General features: G+C 39.6%; 1 protein-coding gene across 9 annotated transcripts in view; it reads left to right on the top strand.

Annotated features, from left to right (window-relative positions):
* Positions 1-17,579, top strand: part of Ndae1 (Na[+]-driven anion exchanger 1) — an 81,816-nt gene extending 64,237 nt beyond the window's left edge. For 5 of the 9 annotated variants that reach the window (XM_090172941.1, XM_090172945.1, XM_090172943.1 and 2 more), the window contains exons 3-24: positions 139-300; positions 1,651-1,947; positions 2,075-2,275; positions 2,478-2,609; positions 3,138-3,307; positions 3,370-3,615; positions 3,689-3,835; positions 3,903-4,006; positions 4,090-4,264; positions 4,358-4,491; positions 4,546-4,723; positions 4,785-5,075; positions 5,152-5,265; positions 5,352-5,513; positions 5,581-5,832; positions 5,899-5,967; positions 6,041-6,217; positions 7,035-7,181; positions 8,261-8,281; positions 10,455-10,481; positions 11,440-11,660; positions 13,912-17,579. In XM_090172941.1, the coding sequence (XP_090029067.1) occupies positions 139-300; positions 1,651-1,947; positions 2,075-2,275; positions 2,478-2,609; positions 3,138-3,307; positions 3,370-3,615; positions 3,689-3,835; positions 3,903-4,006; positions 4,090-4,264; positions 4,358-4,491; positions 4,546-4,723; positions 4,785-5,075; positions 5,152-5,265; positions 5,352-5,513; positions 5,581-5,832; positions 5,899-5,967; positions 6,041-6,217; positions 7,035-7,181; positions 8,261-8,281; positions 10,455-10,481; positions 11,440-11,660; positions 13,912-14,140 (3,656 nt within the window). In that variant the 3' untranslated portion in view covers positions 14,141-17,579. The remainder of the gene's footprint in view (positions 1-138; positions 301-1,650; positions 1,948-2,074; positions 2,276-2,477; positions 2,610-3,137; positions 3,308-3,369; positions 3,616-3,688; positions 3,836-3,902; positions 4,007-4,089; positions 4,265-4,357; positions 4,492-4,545; positions 4,724-4,784; positions 5,076-5,151; positions 5,266-5,351; positions 5,514-5,580; positions 5,833-5,898; positions 5,968-6,040; positions 6,218-7,034; positions 7,182-8,260; positions 8,282-10,454; positions 10,482-11,439; positions 11,661-13,911) is intronic. The other 4 variants (XM_090172944.1, XM_090172949.1, XM_090172948.1 and 1 more) reach the window with 4 other exon arrangements.
* Positions 17,580-21,599: the final 4,020 nt, after the last annotated feature.

The raw sequence follows: 21,599 nt of genomic DNA, 5'->3' as shown, positions 1-21,599 counted from the left end.
GTATTTCTCCTTCGGGATTAGATTGCTCGTAGCAATGTCATTAAAAGGCCATTTAGGGCCCAATTATTCAAATGAAACAATATTATTGGTATTCTCCGAATAATCTTATTTATTTTTGTTTTGTCACGATTGGCGCAGGCCATAGGGCTCACACGGTGTACGTTGGCTTGCACGTTCCCAGCTATCGGCGTCGAGGTCACCACCGACGTCACAGACACCATGCCCGCAACGGCCACGCGGGACACAAGCGCCGGGAGGATGGCATGGCAACGGACTACGTCACCGACCTTCACAGACCAGGTAAGTCTGGCCGAAAGAAGGCTACTCGTGGCGGACAATCAATCAACGACTGCTTCCCCCTTCACGGCCGCGCCATTAATGAAACCTGCCGCTCGTTCTAGCGCGTTTCGCTTCCATTAACCAAATTAACCTTAAAGCCTTAATCGGCGCGCGCCTTAAAACGTGGATAAACTATCGGGGATCCTTTCGGGGAAATAATATGCAAATTCTGGTTGTTAGTTTTAGTTTGGAGGGGAATTTTCTTAAAATTAACTTTGCGATGGGTCGTGATTTATGTTAGGAATATATTCGGCTAAATTAAATTGCCAAGTATCGGAGACTGCCTACAACTTCGCTTCCGCCTACGTTAGCGAGTTTCACGATAAGGGATGTTAAGTATTCCAAGAATTTAACTTTACAAGATGTTTGAACCAAGAGCTTGAGAACTCGAAATAGGTCATCGGAACACGTCGAGCGTAACAACCTTTATTTAGCCATGTAATGTTATGATTTAAAATGCGCGTCAACCCAGACCTGGTATATTTTCACGTGATTAACTACGTTAGAGAATTTTACTTATCCGCTTTAATTTAAAAATTTGTGTTCTAATACACGGTGACGGTGACGGTGACCACATCTCCTATATTTTATAACTTTTTCCTATATTTTCCATGCCCTTGTATAAATTTTTTCCATTTTTTTAGGAAGTTCCTTTACCCGTTGCAAACTACGGTAGTCAAAAATTAAAAAGTCTTCCGTTATTTCACCAGAAATTATCCAATATATTCCTTTATTTTACAAAAAAATCCTAGAAAATCCTATAAATCGACTGCGAATTTCTTATTTTTCCTATATTTTTTGTTGAGATTTACTGTGGTCCCCCTTATTTACCGTGGTCCCCCTTATTTACCGTGGTCCCCATTATTTACCGTGGTCCCCCTTATTTACCGTGGTCCCCCTTATTTACCGTGGTCCCCATTATTTACCGTGGTCCCCCTTATTTACCGTGGTCCCCCTTATTTACCGTGGTCCCCCTTATTTACCGTGGTCCCCCTTATTTACCGTGGTCCCCCTTATTTACCGTGGTCCCCCTTATTTACCGTGGTCACCCTTATTTACCGTGGTCACCCTTATTTGCCGTGGTCACCCTTATTTGCCGTGGTCACCCTTATTTGCCGTGGTCACCCTTATTTGCCGTGGTCACCCTTATTTGCCGTGGTCACCCTTATTTACCGTGGTCACCCTTATTTACCGTGGTCACCCTTTTAATATTTACTAACATTTTAGAAGAAACAAATTGAAACATAGGCTTACCAATATCGAGAAAGGGTTCCTTCGCGTTGATCGTGGTTTTCTGTGGTTCCTTGGCAGTTACCCCTCCGGCGGAAAGGGTGCACTTTATTTTGGGAGAAGAGGAGGACGGGATGCACGAGTCTCACCCGCTGTTCAGCGAAATGGAGGAGCTGCACGTGGACGGCGACGAGATGGAGTGGCGCGAGACGGCGCGCTGGGTGAAATTCGAGGAGGACGTTGAAGAAGGCGGCAATCGGTGGTCCAAACCTCACGTGGCCACCATCTCGCTGCATTCCCTCTTCGAGCTGCGCTCCTGCATCCTCAACGGCACGGTCATGCTGGACATGGAAGCTGGATCCTTGGACCAGATTGCCGGTACGCTTTCGTAGAGAAGTACAATGTAAAACATGTTTTTGTCGAGCTTCCCCCAAAACATACCCGAATCGAACGCCAGCCCGGCTCGCCAATCTCGATACAATGTCCTCCGTTTTCACTCCGCCAGATTTGGTGCTGGAGAACATGATCAACGCCGGTCACCTTCAAGCCGACCTGCGCGAAAGGATCAAAGAAGCTCTCTTGAGACGACATCGACATCAACACGAGCCCCGACACGACAAGGGCGAAAAGGGCTCCAGGCTGCCCCTCATCAGGTCCCTCGCCGACATCGGACGCAATTCCAGCAAAAGCATGTTCTCGTCTCACAGTAAGCGCCCTTTCCGTTATCAACCGCGCCATAAAAGCGACATCTGTTAGGAAGAATTATATCTTAAATTTCAACTGTTTTGTGTATTAGACGCGTTTTTCTAGATAGCTATACCGTAAATAATACGATTCGCTGTATACAGTCGAAATATTTCACGTTCTTAAGCGGATTTCTTTCGAATTGTCGGTGGTGTCGTCTATAGGTGCGTCAGCGGTCGCTCTGGACCGTCAATCCAGTGGTATCTGGTACGTTTCGGCCCCTTCGTCGCCAACCAGTCTCAAAGACTGGAAACCAGATTTTACCAAGTTACCTATCATTCACGAACCAGAAAGCAGTATGCGTTGAATCTTTATTCTATATCAGGAATGAAGCACCCTTGCCGAAAACAATATTTACTCACCATTAAATCTTTCCACGTAACTTAATTAGAACAAGTACTAATATTTAGACAAGTTAACGAGATAAAATGGTTTTATAATCGCATCCAAAAAAAACCCCGCGTTTCTCGTAAATGTCTAAAGAGATGAAAATTACCCGTTGTACAACTAATTGGTCGAAATTACGCTCCGATTAGTTTTACAAATTAATATATAGCCTCGCGCATGCTAACATAGCTATGCGAAAACTATCAACTGTGTCCCCCTGTTTAAAGCACTGTTATGGGAAATGACCGCTAGTTGCTCGAACCATTTCAAGGTCATGCATTAATTCTAAACAAAAGGTCTACTAATGAAATCCGAACCTATTAATATCAAATTCCCGCAACGATTTACGAACAGTATTGTACCATGATCAAATTCTGTCTGTTCCCCTTTGATACGCGTGAGTGTCTTCGGGTATTGATAGAAGAGTTCCTCCGCAGGTTCTCCCTCAAACATGCACCCGGAAGGCGGTAACGGCAACAGCGCTAGCAACGGAAACATGCCCCACAGCCCAAGCTCAAACTCTTTGCAGGGTAACCAGGGCAATTTACTGAGCATCGGAGGTCACGGCGATGGCGGCTCAAACACGAGCTCGGCAGATCTACACAAGGTTAGTGTCCGATTTGTCGATTTTGGTTTCCAGAATCTGATGAAGACGCGACTTTTCACCAGACAAATCACCCGTTCATGAAAAAAATTCCTCCCGGAGCGGAAGCGTCGAATATTCTGGTGGGTGAAGTCGAGTTCCTGGATCGTGCCGTCATAGCTTTCGTGCGACTGGGAGTAGCTTGCCATCTGGGTGACTTAACGGAAGTGCCCGTACCGACCAGGTTTTTATTCGTCCTCCTCGGACCCACCGGCAACCTGGGACGCTACCACGAAATCGGACGCGCCATGGCGACTCTTATGTCCGACGAGGTACGTCACGCTTCTTCCCAATGACGCTCTCGACGTTAGCTCTAGATTTTAAACGTCTTACCTTTCGTTGCAGGTGTTTCACGACGTAGCCTACAAAGCCAAAAGCCGGCAAGATCTCTTAGCGGGTGTCGACGAATTTCTCGACGCCGTGACAGTGTTGCCCCCTGGCGCTTGGGATCCTAGCATAAGAATCGAACCTCCGACCCAAATTCCGTCTCAGGCACGTCACTAGTTTCTGGTAAAATTAATAACGCTTAACTATGGCGCGTGCGTATTACACTATCTAGGAATCTCGTAAAAAAGGAGAGGTGCCGGAGGTGAAACCGATGGAGGAGTTGGAGGAAGAGGAGGAGAAGGAACGGGCCGAGAGCGGCTTGAAGAGAACCGGAAGGTAAGTGCTACGAACGGGCTCTACCCGAAAGGAAGCGCCTATATATATATTCGCCATTTTACGCTAGTATTTTATTATTTTAGGTTTTTTGGTGGTCTAGTCAACGACATAAAACGGAAGAAACCGTTCTACCTAAGTGACTTTAAGGACGCGTTCGCAATGCAAACAGTTGCTTCCATTTTTTTCCTATACTTCGCTTGCATCGCTCCGATCATTACGTTCGGCGGTTTGTTAGAAGACGCGACTGGCCAAAATATAGTAGGTTCCATTCATGTATTTTCTAATCTCCTCCGAACAAGAAGTTAGAGACGCGAAAATTGACCGTGTTCGAAAACCTTTGGCTCTTGACAGGCAGCTATGGAAAGTCTTTTATCCGGGGCTATTTGCGGAGTCATTTACGGTCTCTTCAGTGGACAGCCTCTGACTATTTTAGGAAGCACGGGACCAGTGCTGGTCTTCGAAACCATATTATACGACTTTTGCAAGTAAGACACTTTCAGTGGCTTTTTAAAGTATTTCGAGACTAATTTGACTCGCAGAGATAACGGGCTGGATTACCTTCCACTTCGGTTGTGGATTGGTTTATGGACATCGACGATTCTGATGATCCTGGTAGCTACCGACGCCAGCGCTCTCGTATGCTACATAACCAGATTCACGGAAGAAAACTTCGCCACCCTCATATCCTTAATTTTCATTTACAAAGCAATTGAAAAAGTTCGTATCATATGGCTGAGGTTACGAATGAAACGTCGCCTAATCGGATAATTCGTCGTAGGTGCTGAACATCAACACTAAGTATCCTTTGCTAACGGACGCGAGCTCGCCGATAAACCTGGCCTGCGTCTGCAACCCACCAAACGGGACTGAAGCCGTGGAGGCGAATGAAATATACAATTGGACGGCCATTGGCAAGTACGAGTGTGCCGCCCAGAACGGCACCATGATGGGCATTGGTTGCAATTACGTGCCCAATGTCTTCTTGTTCTCCGTCATTTTATTCGCCGGGACATTCTCCTTGTCAGTCTTCCTCAAGAACTTCAAAACCTCCTCTTTTTTCCCAACCACCGTAAGTCTCATTTGCCGTAGCCTTCATCTACGAAGCTCGCCTTTTCAATTTCGTTTCCTCGATGATATTGGTTTAGGTTCGTCAATTCGTCAGTGATTTTTCCGTAGTTATAGCAATATTTAGCATGACAGGAATGGACTTCCTTTGTGGTATAAGCACTCCTAAACTCCAAGTCCCAGCCGAATTCAAGGTCAGTAACGCTTCTTATTTTAAAACCATAATGGGTTGCCCGTTATAACCATGATGACCCCCGCATTTTTCTTTTCCCTCGAATAGCCGACATCTCCTCACCGTGGCTGGTTGGTTCCATGGTTCAAAAACAATCCATGGTGGACATCTCTCGCGGCTCTTTTGCCAGCGCTTCTGTGTACCATTCTTATTTTTATGGACCAACAAATCACGGCCGTTATAATTAACAGGAAAGAAAACAAGCTTAAAGTACGTAGTTCCCGAATACTTTCCGCCAGAAGTCCATTCTGACGCTTTTCGACACGGCGTTTTGCAGAAAGGATGCGGATATCACTTGGATTTATTCGTGTTGGCATGTCTGATCGCCGTTTGCTCTATATTGGGTCTTCCGTGGTTCGTGGCCGCCACGGTCTTGGCTATGACGCACGTTAACTCCCTCAAAATGGAGAGCGAGAGCGCCGCTCCGGGCGAGAAGCCCCAGTTCTTGGGAGTCCGGGAACAAAGAGTCTCGCAAATCATCATTAATTCCATGATCGGTCTCTCCGTATTCTTCACTCCAGTCTTGAGAGTAAGCTACCAATATTATTCACTTTTTCTTCAAGTATTTCAATTTCTAACTTGGTGTTACGCGCAGCGTATTCCAATGCCAGTTCTATACGGTGTTTTCCTCTACATGGGTGTGTCATCTTTAAAAGGTTCTCAGGTATGTGTATATCGCCACCCAGAAGACCCGTTAGTTTCTAAATTGGACATTAAATACCCCGCGTGGTCACTAGCTCTTTGACCGGATGCTGATCATGTTCATGCCCCAAAAATACCAACCGGACTACATGTTCCTTCGTCACGTTCCAACAATTCGATGCCACATTTTCACCTTTATTCAATTGACTTGTCTCGTTCTACTCTGGGTCATCAAATCGTACAAGCCAACCTCGATCGCCTTTCCGCTCATGGTAAGTTTCCCAACCATCGTCTCTTCTCTATTTTGTCACCTTTATTTATGTCACCTCAAATTATAACGTCGTAATCAAGGATATATTCACGTACTAACAAGGAGACATCCCGAAGTGTAACCCACCGATTTTGTTCAAACTCGGGGGATTGGTAGACCTTCATGTAACTTGAAAAATCCTATGGGCAACCGTTTTGCTATGGCAACGAAAAATGTTTTTGACAACAACAAATTTAAATTTTCCCATTGAAAATAACATGGGATTCTGAACGATTCCTAGGGCCTGTGAAAAATTTTAACCAATTTCAAAATTTCGAAAGTGACAAAAATAGAAAAAATAGATATAAATTGACAAAAAAAAACATAAAAACTGATCAACTTTTGATCAATTTGAGGTCAAAATCCCATGTTATTTTCAATGGGAAAATTTAATATTTTGTGTTGTCAAAAACATTTTTCGTTGCCATGGCAAAACGGTTGCCCATTGAATAAATTCCCTTTAAGATTTTTCAAGTTACATGAAGGTCTACCAATCCCCCGAGTTTGAACAAAATCGGTGGGTTACACTTCGGGATGTCTCCTTGTAAGAGTATGGGGGAATAGCATTAACCTCCGCTACCACCCGAGCATACTAGTGAGTGTCACTAAAATTCCAAAGCGGACTAACTACAAAGTATGCTAGGATGATGTTTAGAATCTCCGCATTTCCAAATTCTTAGATACCTTAATTCGCACTTGGTTAGATTTTTAGGGTAGAAAGACTTATTGAGTTGTTGACGGCACTCGGCTCGGCGTTATAAGTTTTCTTCTCTGTTCAGTTGGTGGTTATGATTGGCGTTCGAAAAGTTTTGGATTTCTTCTTTACGCAACGCGAACTGAAAATTCTGGACGACGTCATGCCGGAAACGACCCGGCGCAAGCATTTGGAGGACCAGATGAAACTCGAGGAGGAGGAAAACAACAAAGTCAGTACACTCTTTTCGCCTTTGAATGTCGTTTTTACCAAAATATAAAAATACGTTTATTACATTCTTCCGAAAAAAAAATTATAAAATATATTCAGTTTTTGTAGCGTACAAAGACATTCTACCCATTTTTAAGGGGGAAAACGTTATTGTTTTTAATTGATTAGCTCAATTAGGTTAGTAAATATCGTACGCGTCATTTTTATTGCGCATGATTTAATTTTTAGATACTTGTTAGCCTAGCGAAATTCAACTTTATAGAATAGAGCTTACAAGGAGAGTACCCGAGGTGTTTACTGCCGATTTTGTTCAAAGTCGGGCGTGATGTAGACCTATATGAGATATGAAATTTCCCAAAAGGAGACGTTGCACTACCCATTCGATTTTCCATGGCAACCGAAAAGGGTTTTGACCACTTAAATCAAAATTAAAATTATTTCCTTATTTTACCCAAAAATTGTTACAATTTCACCCCAAAAATGTTCCAATTTACCCAAACTTGATGAAATTTACCTAAACGTGGTCCAATTTACCCATTTCGTGATTTTAATTTTTTTTTTTAAATTTCGAATTTTGCGAAACCGAGAAAATCCCATGCTTTTTGAAATGGAGTTTTTTTTGTGTTAAGTGGTCAAAAACATTTTCGGTTGCCATGGTAAATCGAATGGGTATTGCAACGTCTCCTTTTGGGAAATTTCATATCTCATATAGGTCTACATCACGCCCGACTTTGAACCAAATCGGCAATAAACACCTCGGGTACTCTCCTTGTTAGTGTATATACTCAAATCGAGCTATATCGTATTTGGTTAATGGTGGTTTTTCTTTATCGTTCTGACTATACCATCAACTATACGGTATTCCTCGCTTGGTTTTATATACCGATCCCATCTTTTCCTCGAGACCAACCATTAAATGTTTATCAAAAACCGTATAAAATTTAAATATAAAAGTAAATGTTGGGATCGGTCTGTAATGCGTAATTAACGTCCTAACATTCACAAATGCGAGACAATATGAGAAGGATATGTTTGTTTGTGGCCTAATGTTTCTTCCCTTTGTCTGTTTTTCCTCCACAGGATAATTCCGGCGAACCCCAGGTAGGCCCCCTTCGAACAAAAGAAGCTCTTTTTACCTCGCTTCCTATAAGAACATCCCACTTCCCCTGGACTTTCCTTGCAAGTCTTTCTGGACTTTTTTAGACACTAGCTTTACGATACAATTAGTTAATTAATCAATTAGTAACGCAAAATATCTGTGCTACCAGAGATACACTCTCAGGTATCTTCTAAAGAGGTTGTTCCAGGCAGATCGACTGTTGATCACAAGTTGTTAATTGAAAGACCATAATTAGTTTAGTTTGCTGCTCCCGGAACATCGACTGTTGATCACAAGTTGTTAATTGAAAGACCATAATTAGTTTAGTTTGCTGCTCCCGGAACATCGACTGTTGATCACAAGTTGTTAATTGAAAGACCATAATTAGTTTAGTTTGCTGCTCCCGGAACATCGACTGTTGATCACAAGTTGTTAATTGAAAGACCATAATTAGTTTAGTTTGCTGCTCCCGGAACATCGACTGTTGATCACAAGTTGTTAATTGAAAGACCATAATTAGTTTAGTTTGCTGCTCCCGGAACATCGACTGTTGATCACAAGTTGTTAATTGAAAGACCATAATTAGTTTAGTTTGCTGCTCCCGGAACATTGACTGTTGATCACAAGTTGTTAATTGAAAGACCATAATTAGTTTAGTTTGCTACTCCAAACACATCGACTGTTTATCACAAGTTGTTTAATTGAAAGACCATAATTAGTTTAGTTTGCTACTCTAAACACATCGACTGTTGATCACAAGTTGTTTAATTGAAAGACCATAATTTGTTTAGTTTGCTACTCGAAACACATCGACTGTTGATCAGTTGTTTAATTTAAGACCATAATAAGCTTAGTTTGATGCTCCAGACATATCGACTGTTTTGACCAAAAGGTGTTTAATTTAAAGGCATAATTAGTTAAGTTAACTAAATTAAGGGCAAATAAGATTTGGTTTATATGATATTTTAAGTGGACCATGGAAAGAATATAAAAGGAAATTTTATTCACCGTTAAAAAAATCTGTTTGTTCACGCATTTAGCTAGGTCGCGGGAAAGCTATTTATTGGAAAGATTAGTGTTAGTCAGCGCGAGAAAAGGTCGAAAGATTTGCAAGGAAACGTAAGCCCCCGCCGAATGGCAATGGGAACTCCAAGAAGAGAAATTTGGTTGTTGTGAGGCTTGGACGCGCTGGATGTTGTGTTGCATGCTAGCCTGCGATGATCTGGTAAAAATACTAGCACGCTTTACTAGCTTTTCAACCTAGTCATTCCTAGGTTCCAAATCCAAGTCTGTATTCAGTTATTTAAACCACCTCCTTTCTACCTCATTAAGCCAAATTGTATTTTAGATACCTAGTTATTTTTTAGATTTTGAGATTAGCTAGTTTAAGCGTAAGTTTTCGACGAGTGATGCTTTTGGTTATTAGTAAGTAAGCGAAACAATTTCTATTTATTGAATGGTTTATATTGACCCAAGTTGAACATTGATCTCACGTCTTTTTTTAAAAAGCCTCTTGAAATTAACCCTAAGCATTGAAAACTTACGCTCAAATTTGTAGTATATTTTTTGTGTGCTTGTTTTTTTTATTATTTTTATCATTCGAAAAATACAGTCGAAACCACTACTTTTGCATGATTATCGTATTCTTTGATTTAATTTCACTAACTGTAGAAAAACATCGCATGGTTTTTAATTGTTTTTTTTTAAGTTTAAGATTGTTTACTAAATTTTATTTATTCCTTTACTTAACGTTTGAAATTTTTTAACCGATAAAAAATATTTAATCAAATTGGAAATTTACGATACTCATTATGATACGCGGCACACGAGAAGTACTTGAACCATCGGAATTAATAATACTTTAATTTGTTTTTGAAAATAACCGAAAATGAAGTACCCAAAATCGATTGGAATGAAATTAATGATTAATTAAACGCGAAGTCCATTTTTGCCTGATCCGCGAAAGTAACCACGTGCTGAATTCGTTAACGGTGAAACGATTACAAAAAGTGATCTCGACTGTATTTGAAAATGAACCAAACATAGATATCGTAGCGAATTGTGAGGAGCTCGAGGCTAACATTGAACTAACAGAAATCCGCAGCTTTTTAACCATTTGGTTATTCTTTTTTATTCCTCCGGGGTTTCATTGGTTCCTAAAACTTTTTTATAAAGAAAAAACGCAAGAAAAAAAAGAAAGGTGTACGTTGTTTATTTTTACCCATTATGCTCTCGACATTTTCTCTCTCTTTTTCATTTTTCCTCCAGAACTACCGTCATTAAACGTATATTTTGTAAAGATTTACTTCTCGCGAGTGTAGTTCTGGCCAAACGTTCTTCCGCCACATCCACGCTAGTAGATTTTACCGAATCGAAAATAACTATTTTGAAAATGCATTACTAGACTTAAATCGGGCTACGTTCTATAAATCAGCATTCTCGTAATTGGACGAAGTTTGCTAGTATTACCCAAAGTGACATAATTACCAAAAGTATGACAATCCCTGTACTTTCGTATGCTAAAGGTTTAATGAATGCTCGACTCGAGATCGACCGCATAAAAGACTATTTATTGTCGCCTTACTGGATATTTTTTTAGTATATGGTATTATATCGTAGGTAGATGGCGATAGCATCTCCACAGAACGACGAAAAATCAAAAATACACTAACTTTGACCAGTGCTACTTAGTTCCTCCGTTCCTCACTAGGAGGCGTTAATTGTTGGTTTTAACTTCCTTCCCTCCCCAAATCATACTTTTCCTTCTCCCGTCCCAACTTGTATTTCGCTCGTAACATTCATTCAGAAATAGGTCCGATTGACACACTTTTGTTAATTATGTCACTTTTGGTATTACGAAGAATGTTACTGATATCGTAAAATCTGTAGCGTTAATGTTTGAAGAAACTGCTTTTGATAATGTACATGATTTTAGAAAAGTTTGACCATTGATATTGATAATTTTTACTCGTCTATTTAAGAATATCTGAAAACGAAATGTTTACGAGTTATAAACGGATATCGCATTGCTACTGATCAGTAATGAGAAACGGCTCCATCTGGATCGTGTACATTATCGCGTCTACTCTGTCTCGCAACTCTTATACAACTGTTTCTTCCGAGTAGGCTTAAAGCTAAAATTGGTTTTGAATGAATGCAGGGCATGGTGCCAAATGCGAGTTCCGGTAACGTGGCCATTCCGCTGGCCAACGGGAACATTCTCAAAGTGCCCGTTGAGCGATTCAAGGAGGAAGACCAGTCCAACATCAATATCACCGAGCAGTTATCTAAAACTGGACTGTGGCAGAGCATTGACCAGAAAGCGCAGATTACCCCAAAATCTCAGGCCAAAACTAGCGTCGTCGTCCCAATTCCTGCCAGGTCGGATATTGTTTGATCATTTCCAGCTCAGGTTTACCTTTAAGCACGATTCGTTCCAGTATTCAGTCTTTTTTTAATGTCGGTTCGCGCCCATTTCGCCCGCTAGAAAGGCTGGAAAGCTTTATTTAAGAAATGGCTGAATATTTACTTAAACATATAGTTCAATTACTTCTCAGTGCTCGCTCGCCATGGTTACGAAACGGTTTCCATTTCGATTCATCGTCGTTGAAACAGTTTTTAGAGTTTGTTAATTTCGGTAGAAACGTTTATGTCAGTGTGGTAGCCAGAAAATCATAAAGGGGTCGTGTAAAATTTCCCAATAGACATTGGAGTACAACTTAGCTTAACCAGAAGTAAATTAACCGACGTTATCCGACTGCTATACTCCCCATGTTGGAGGCGTTTTCCTTAGGAAGTTACATTTTGTAAACTAATTTAAAATTTTGCGCGCTCCTAGGCCAAAAAAAAAGGTTTTTGTTTTTATGAAACCATTTTTTATACATAGAAATAGCTATACCCACAATTCCCAAGTGCAATATATCGCGTCAAAAGACGGGGATGGAAACTAGCTTTTTTTTACTCGATTTTATCATCATTTTCCTAAGGAAAACGCCCTCCGATTCTGAGCGCTATTTCGATAACTTCGGTTCATTTACTTCTGGCTTAACACAATGGAAACAATGAACTCAACGAGACTTATTCTAAAAATATCTTCATTTTAATTTCTGTTTCAGCGACGGTGAAGGTTGATGTATTTTTATTTAAATTTTATTTATTTGCTCGAACTTTTTTTTAACAATTAGAACGTCTTAATTATTAACTTGAAAAATACTCGCGTATCTAATTGAAAAGGGTAAAAAAATTGCCAAATACTTGGTTTTCAAAATATGTGAACCCTATTGGCCAAATCTCTCTCCCTACAACGTGTGGTACATGTATTTGTATTTTACACAACTTGTTATTAAGCGATTGTTTGTTTTTCAAATTTCAAACGACATATTTATTTTTAATTTAAATATTTATCTACTTTTTTACTATTTTGTAATTTATGAAAAAAAAATTGAAGTTCTTAAATAAAGTATTTTTTCTAACCCCTTTCGTTTTTATTCACATTAATACAAATACTAGCCACTTCAATAACAATTTTTCGTATATTTTTTACTAACACGTACTAACTTGCGTATGTGAATAGTTCTAATTCAAAGTTAGAATATGTGAAAAAAGTGTTATGTGGGGAGAGAGAAAGTGTGATATATTTTGTCATCGAAATTTGTGTGATAGAAACTAGTAAGTTGTTCTAGTTTTCTCATTTTCGAAGTCGATCTTTTATGATGAAACTTAAAAGGCCACTCAAGCGTTTGAAACCTCTTGATAGCAGATCCGTCCAATCATTTTCTGGGATTTTTCCCGCTATTTTTTTCAGAGTTAACTCAGGAAATGTAGCGAAATTCGAAAGACGTCGTGGCCCTTTAAGAATTTCTGCTAGCTGACAGAATATATTCAAAATAAAAATATATTATAAATTCTGAATAAGCGAGTTTCAATAACCACAACATCATCTATCGGCTTTAAACATAACTATTAAGATGGTAATTATCACAACAAAGGGATGCCAAACCTGACCTCGTCTGCTTTTTTGTCTAACTGCGCGTGTGTTAGATATGATTGAAGCTCGCTTATTGTAATCCACCAGCCAAACATAACAAATTGTTACGCGAAACCCATCAAATTCGCACCTAGTACCATAAGTCTATAATATTCTTTCATAAGTTTGTCACTTTGGGGAATATTTTACTGAGAGCTAGTAACGAAGTGACGTCATCACAAGAAGAAAATCTCCCCGTAGCAGTGGCGTAACTAGGAACTCCCCCCCCCCCCACGAAAAACGACTGGGGGCCCTTTTAAATAGCACCAATTTTAATCATAAACGTTTGGGGTCTGCGGGGGCGATATTTACGCCACTGCCCCGTAGTGAGGCGCTGTCAAAGGTTACTTGTGTCGCGTTAGCAAGCGGACGCAAAACGGCGACGAAGCCCGAAATGCAGTCTGTCTTGTTAAAAGCTTTCAGTAAAACTTTTGCACGTGAAGAATAGGAAGTGGCACATTTATGTAAAAATATTATACACTTATGCTATTGCTAGCACTGACGTTATTCTATTCATATTTACCCTGAGATTGCTTTATGAAATGTAATCGGTATGAAAAGAGTGTAGTTTTTTCGTATGCTAGAAACGTGTTTGTTGTTTTGCAGCAAGAAGAAAAAGAGAGGCAGTAAGAAGGACGCCATGAACGACGAGGAACGGAAGCGGCTGTCCACGATGGCCGAAGACGAAGAAGACGAGGACGACTGCGGCATCACGATCCAAATAGACGCCCCGACACCAGCCCCATCTAACGGTCCCTCCACGCAGAACTCTCCCAAAGAGCCCCGTCGCAGGTCCACCTCCTCCACCGGCAGCCACAACGAGACGTCCGTATGACGAGCCGCCCCCGACGCCCACATTTAGTCGCGATCATTCTGTTTCCTTCTTTGTTTTCTCTCTCCTCCACTTTCACACGTTTCCCACTTTCACCGTGATTTGTTTCGCTGTTATTCCCACTCGTAGTCCTAGCGGTGTAGTTCAGTACTAGCGGTAACGCGTCACGGTTAAATTCGGAAACGATCACTAGAGACCATACGAGTATACACTTTCGAGTTATAGAAATGTTTTTTTTTTAGCGAAATATAGGTAAACAAATAAAAATAAAGAAAAAAGTTACTGACGAAAAGTCGCGAATTTTAAAATCCGCGTCGGGTATTTCTCGTTCGCTCAGACGAAGCGATATTTTACGCGTTATATTTATTTTTTATTCTAGTAGTTGGCGAGACGAACGAGAGATGTCGCTAGTAGGTAGAGACTACTGACCCGATTTGTTGCCTTCTATTTTAATTGAAAAATTTAATATAATGAATCTTAAGAGAAGATGACGCGTCGGTTTTTGCTTTTGTAAAATATATAAAAGATGGCGAAGGACTCCTAAGAAAGACGAACGCGGGGCGATTGATATTTTAAGGAGAGTTTGTTCCCCCCTCCCCCCCCCCCCCTGGCTGATGGCTGCTTTGAGACGATGCACGAATCTTCAGGCCAAATCACAGATGTAAATAATTTATGGAATATAAACTACTTGTATAAAAAAAAACTCGACGACCCGATAAAAAATGAAATGATGAAAACAAACAATTTCATCCCCTCTTTCCCTCCCCCTCCGCTCCTCGAAAACAAAAATATGCCAAATCTTAACACTTACATAGCGTCTAGACAAAAATAAACACGTAGGACTGATTTGAAGGAAAACTATATAAAATATCTCTTAAATTGATGTAACATAATAATAATACAATCATATTTACAAATATTTAATAGACGACGAGTGACTAAAAGAAAATAGTGGTGTTACGTAATTGTGAACCTATTATTTCGAAACATCAAGGACAAAAAAAATTATTATTTCGGAAAACATTTTAACTAAGGATCTATTTGTGCCGATTTCAAATTATCGAAAAAAATGTATTTAGAACGGTTTCCTCGCTACGTGTAATTAGTTAATTAATTTTTAAATACGCACTATGATATTATTGTTTATTAGAATTTGTTAATGCGCGTGTGTTTTATTAGAGTTGCTGGCAACATTGTATTAGATTCTCGAACAGCCGCCGCTTTTTACTCTACTATCGCGTTTTACAGAGTAGATATAAACCGAGTACAGCGTCGCGAATTTACTAGCGACGTCAGATATCGTTCCGGGTCGTAACGCATTTTTAAAATCCACTTAATTTTATATCCTCAATCGCGTTTTGTGGGTTTAAAATTGTGCAATGTGAATTATTCGCTTTTATTTGATTCGGACGATAAATGCGTTACGAGGCGGCGCTACGATCTCTAACATCGGCGTATCAATTGCGTGGTCTTTACTTTAAAATCGCAATGCGTGTTAAGACTTTATCTTCGTCGACCGGCTGCGTCTGTCATAGCGGACATCTTCATAATTACATAAGGACTACGAAATAAACCAGAATTTTCTTTTATTTTTTATACATTTCACTGTCAAAGAAGTAACTAGATTTCCCCCTAGCGGTTAGAGTCGGAAATGAAATAGCCGTTTATTCCGCGGTGCCACGACCACGTGCTCATCCGCGATTCCGTAGTCCTTGGCGAAAGATGGTCCGCTATTCCGTTTTGCCCGCCAAGTTGACTAAAGAGCAAAGTCACGTTGTTTACTTGAGGAAAACGATACGCGTTTATTTCGGGGTCCAAACACTGTATTTTTTCGACTTGAAATTTTAATGCGTTATGGTTTTTTGTCGTTTAAAAATTGAAAAAAAAATAGGGATATTTTAGATTTCGGTCGTTGGCAGAAATCGTGAACATTTTGAGTCATTGATGACTGTGCGTGTTAGCCAAGCCAAAGCCTTGATTTCAGTGAGTATGCAGTTAGAAATAATGTACGTAATAATAATAATGATGATGATGATGATAATAATAAATAGATATTGAATGTAGATCTCAATACCTATTACGGACAATAGCTAAGTAGCCTTAAGTTAACCACCGTAAACTAGACGGTTTTTAAAAAAATATGAATATTCAATATTACGAATAAAAATAACGCGTCATGCCGTTTATTTTATTAGACTCTTAATTTGAATTAAATCCCCGAGTTACAATTAATAATTTAGCGAAATTAATTTATTATCGATAGGATATTCTTAAATCAGAACTGTAGCGTTGTGTGCTTTTTCAATGGTGATTTTCATTGCGGTTATTGTTATACGAATCAAAACTTGTATTACGTAGGTACTACACGCAGTTAGGTGAATTTTAAAATAACGTGTAATTATTGTTAAAATTATAAAATAATAAAAAAAATGATGATGAAATGCGCTCAGGAGTAAATTAGAAGGATTCCAAAGTACTTGGCCGCTTAGCTAAGCTTTCTTTCATTCGCTTCTCTATACGCTTTCAATATAAAATATTACACTCTAGTACAAATATGTTTACTATATTAAATAATAATATACTTGTATGAGGAAGAGTTTCGCGATCTGACCAATTAGATTTTCAGCGCATTTATTTACGTCTTTGGGCATTAAGTGTTATCAGAAGTATATAATATATTTCTTTGACGTATATTGTATAATTCCAATGTTACCGAAAACTTGGAAAAATATTTTACGAAGAAAATATTATTTGTCACAATCTGTTCCTTAGAAAAGTAGATACAATCGTTTTTTTAAATTGATAAGAGTTCAAATTAATATTAATTAATTAATATTGGGTTAGGGTGGAAAATCTCGTAAGATCAAATATAACGCAACACCCAAATATTTTACTTTTCATTTTAGCTTTCTGAAGCTGCAAAATCATTTTATCAAAGTGGAATATTTTTCCAAGTTCCATTCTAAGTGTCGCGCATTTTTGCTTCATAATTTGGTGTAAATTATCGCTCGCTTTTTGTAAATAAATGTTCGTAGTGTCACCGCTTGCCGTTCCAAATCAACAAAAATATAATTTGATAGAATAACGACAACAGTCAACGCGCCACCTTGATTTTAGGGCGGTAGAAGAAATATTACATGTCGGAATAGGATACGTATAGTTTTAACGTATTTAAATGTCAAGATTACAAAAAAAGAAAACATTATCTATAATGGAAAAAAATAACCTATATTAGACTACACGAGAGAATATTTTATAAGTTTGCATAATTGATGAAAATAAGAAATTAAAGCGAGAGTATTTGACTCCGTGCAGGGTTTTAACCAAAACGAAAAGTGAAATGTAATTCGTGAAATGTGGCCATGCCAACTATATAATGTCAGAAATTGGAATTTTAAACTAGCTCTAGATCTATCTTGCTCATTAAAATTTCAAAAACCGAGTTCACGTGTTGCTCTTGTTTCCACAATTTCCTTTAGATCTCCTTGTTTACGTAAATTAAAAACTGGTTCTACAGGGTGTTTCAAAAGGTTATGCAAAAATTTTAAGGAGTTGTAGGGGGTGAGTTGAGAAGTATGCCTGTTTTTTCCCCATTTTCCTACGATGAGTTAAAAGAGCGCCAGCGAGCTTCAAAGTGTGGCCTACTACTGGAAGTAGGCTGCAACAAGCGCAAAACCAAGCAGCAGGGACTTTAAATACTGTTTAAGTTTACTTTTTTACGCTGGTTACCTCGATTGGTTTACAAAGTCCTTTTTTACCTATCATACGAACCCAAACCTTAATGTTCGCGTTTCCCTGCTGCTTGGTTTTGCGCTTGTTGCAGCCTACTTCCAGGGGCTAGTAGGCCACACTTTGAAGCTCTCTGGCGCTCTTTTCACTCATAGTAGGAAAATAGGAAAAAAAAACATATACAACTCCTTCAAATTGTTGCATAACCTTTTGAAACAACCTGTATATTTAGGGTTGCCACATTACCTGGAATTCCTAGAAAATTCAGGGACTTTGAATATGGGTCTAAAAGTCGGGGAATTTTAAAAATTAGTCAATTTTGGAACAAAAAAAGTCGGGGGAAATCTCCGGAGATGGTCAGGGAAAACCTGGAAAAGTCAGGGAAAAAATTGTGGCAACCCTGTATATCAGAACTAGAACTCCTCTATTTCTACTGTCATAAAGGCGGTGTACTGGGCGAAATAATTCCACGAATTAAATTAAAAATAAACCTTAAAATATTTCGCAATAAAGGCTAAAATTCTTCAAAAACTGAAGATCACAAAAAGCACATTACAAAGATGAAATGCTGAAATAATCAAATGAAAATTAAAATGTGCAACTCTTTGAACATTGTGAACATTCTCCAGTATTACCGACAGTCTTTTGATCCTTCATGGTATTTCATTAATAAAAGTTTACTTCAATTTGTTTATCTATAAGTAGCCAGGTATTTGATAGGCTGATTCGTTATTTTTAAAGGTAAATAAAAAAAATGTTCTTGAGATTACTAGTGGGAGAAAGTAAAAATGAATTTAAGCTTTTAATCTAATTAAGGGGCGTAGCATCTGGGGGGACATGGAGACAATGTACCCCCCTCCCCCAGGAATAATGCTTATTTCAGCTCAGAATTAAGTAATTTAATGAGCCACATTCCGGAAAATTCAGAAAAAGGAATATTCAAATTTAATTTAAACAAAAACCAAATCGACCTTTTTATAAATGTAATGCGAAAATATTATTTTATTAATAATAATAACGATAATTTTTAAGTAGAAACTATCAGCCTATAGAGTAGTACTGGGTTCGTACGCGACCTTGAAAAGTCAGGGAATTTGGAAATGTTTCCAAAAGGTCAGGGAATTTGGAAATGTTTCCAAAAGGTCAGGGAATTTGAAAATGTTTCCAAAAGGTCAGGGAATTTGAAAATGTTTCCAAAAAGTCAGGGAATTTGAAAATGTTTCCAAAAAGTCAGGTAATTTGAAAATGTTTCCAAAAAATCAGGTAATTTGAAAATGTTTCCAAAAAGTCAGGGAATTTGAAAATATTTCCAAAAGGTCAGGGAGTTAGAAAATGTTTCCAAAAGGTTAGGGAATTTGAAAATGGTCCAAAAGAGTAAGGGAATTTTTAAATGACCCAAAAAAAAATCGGGTAAATAAATTTTGGAAATGTAGTGTACATAATAAATATTTTTCAAGATTTTACTTTAAACCATTCATTTATTCTACAAAAATGGTCAGGCAAAAACTTGGAAATGTCAGGTTATTTAGTTCCGGAAATTTTGTACGAACCCTGTAGTCGCACTCCGCCATTTTGAGCGCAAATTGTTTTCTATAGGAAAGAGCATGGATGAAGTACACAGTGCCATTACTCTATCCCACTATTAGGGATAAGGGGTAGAAATTTATTCCCCCAATTTCTAAAAGGCAATCCTTCAAAAAGTCCAATTGACCTCCCTGGCGCCAAAATGTTGCTACGCCCCTGGTCTAATTGCCTTATAATATTGAGTAGAAAGATTTCTAGTTCCCAATTAGCTATTATATTATATTGTATAATCACAATATTATATTTTATTGTAACTGATGAAAGAACTTTGTTACTTTTGCATATATTACAAGAAATGTTAATGATATTGTAACGAACTTATTAGTAGTAATTTCAGGGATGTAGTCACTTTTCTTCATCCCAATGAAAAAATTAAGTATAAGCATTTTTATTTTACCTAGGCCTTGGCGGATTTGACAGCCATTTACTGCGTTCCGCTGTCAAATATTTGGCGCCGTAGGACTGAAGGCTGGTTTACACTAAGGCAAAACCGCCGTGACGGCGGGCGCTAACTTTTGAAATCCTCGTTAGGCCTAATAGAAAATTTTTGCGTTCACGCCCGCCGTCACGACGGTTTTGCGCTAGTGAAAACCAACCCTGACCCTTGTTTATCAATAAATTACTACGATTTCGTTTAAAATTGTTGTTGTTATTGTTTGGTCCGTGCTATATCTAGTTAAAAATTAATGTAATGTAAAGTTTCGAGCTTTCTCGGGAACGTTTTAGAAAGAAAAGGCAAACCCTGAATGTTCTGGAAAATGCCCGTTAATCTCACTGCTGTTATTAGGCTTACAGCGAGAGGAAAGTCTTGCCAAAAAAAGAGAGGGAGAAGTAGGGCAAAGAAATGGGGGGGGGGTCCGAATTACGGGGAAATTAAATAATAATAATAATCAGCTAGGTTAATACCCAAGGCACCACCTTAGGCCCAAGTCCTCTAGCGACTTTGTATTGCTTATAAACTGGCCAGGTTACAATGCGTAGGAGGGTGGTGGCAAGCCATCCATGCCACGTGAGCCAACAGCTCCCTACACTTACTATTACAGTTAACTTCTACAAGTGTACATAACTGAATGCTTTAACACCACACGCGCCTTTGTTACCAACAAGAAAAAACCAAAAACTGTAGAGAAAAACAAAACATAACAACCAAAAAAAGGAAAGAAGTTTGAGATACTGCCCTGTGAGTCTTTCAGAAACATGGTTCGCTCAGAGAGCTACCAGTTAACCACGTAAGGCACTTCGTATGGCCCACGCTGAGGACCCCTGACAAAGTCGCTGGGAGAGCGCGCTTCTTCAGAACATAGAGAAGAAGGTGGCGCGTTGCCAGATTTGAAGGGCACTCGAAAATGATATGCGTGGCGTCTTCCTACGCGCCGCACCTATGGCACGAGTCCATTGCCCTTAAACGGAAACAATGTAACAGCGATTTTGTGGGCAGTTGTCCGCAACCAAGACGCGCGAGCAGCGTGTCCTCCCGTCGCGTTAGCTTAACTCGCATGATGGCACTAGAGCCAGGAACGGGCTTAGCCTTCCGAAGAGGCCAAGACGCCGTGGGCGATTGCCAGTCTGTGTTCCACGCCGACCTAATCGCTTGCGTGCGGGCACTCTTGATCTCCGCGTGAGAGGACGGGAGGAAGAAGTCCACCTTGGGTGGGAGGTAGCCTAGTAATTCCAGCCAAGTTGTCCGCTGCTTCATTTCCCGGTACGCCGACATGAGCATGACACCGTAAGAGAGTTATGGGGCTGGGGAAATCATCGCAGAGATCACGTACGAAGGTGACGACTGGTTAGAGAGGCGTGAGAGTGCTCTTCGAGTCCGAGCAGATGACCAGAGCTCCTCGAAGATTATTTGTCGCGTAAGAGAGCGACATTCGGATGGCGAAAAGCTCTATGCTAATAATAATAATCAGCTAGGCTAATACCCAAGGCACCACCTTAGGCCTAAGTCATCATGAGACCGCTCCCAAGTCCGGAGGCAAAGAGCCGTCTGTGTATATTGCAGCGGCGCATCCCTGGCATACCAGTCCAGAGAAGCGAGAAAAAGTTGACGCAACTCGTGCAAGCTTAAGGTGTAGCCAGCCAACGCGAGAAGATTCTGGCTGTCCATCTAGAATGTTGTGGTTTCCAGGGCCACAACAGGTGAGAGTTG

The sequence above is a fragment of the Leiobunum rupestre genome, chromosome 4 (genome assembly GCF_980474605.1).
Source record: "Leiobunum rupestre chromosome 4, qqLeiRupe1.1.hap1, whole genome shotgun sequence".
Taxonomy (NCBI): Eukaryota; Metazoa; Arthropoda; class Arachnida; order Opiliones; family Sclerosomatidae; genus Leiobunum; species Leiobunum rupestre.
This window is presented reverse-complemented; position numbering and strand designations above follow the sequence as displayed.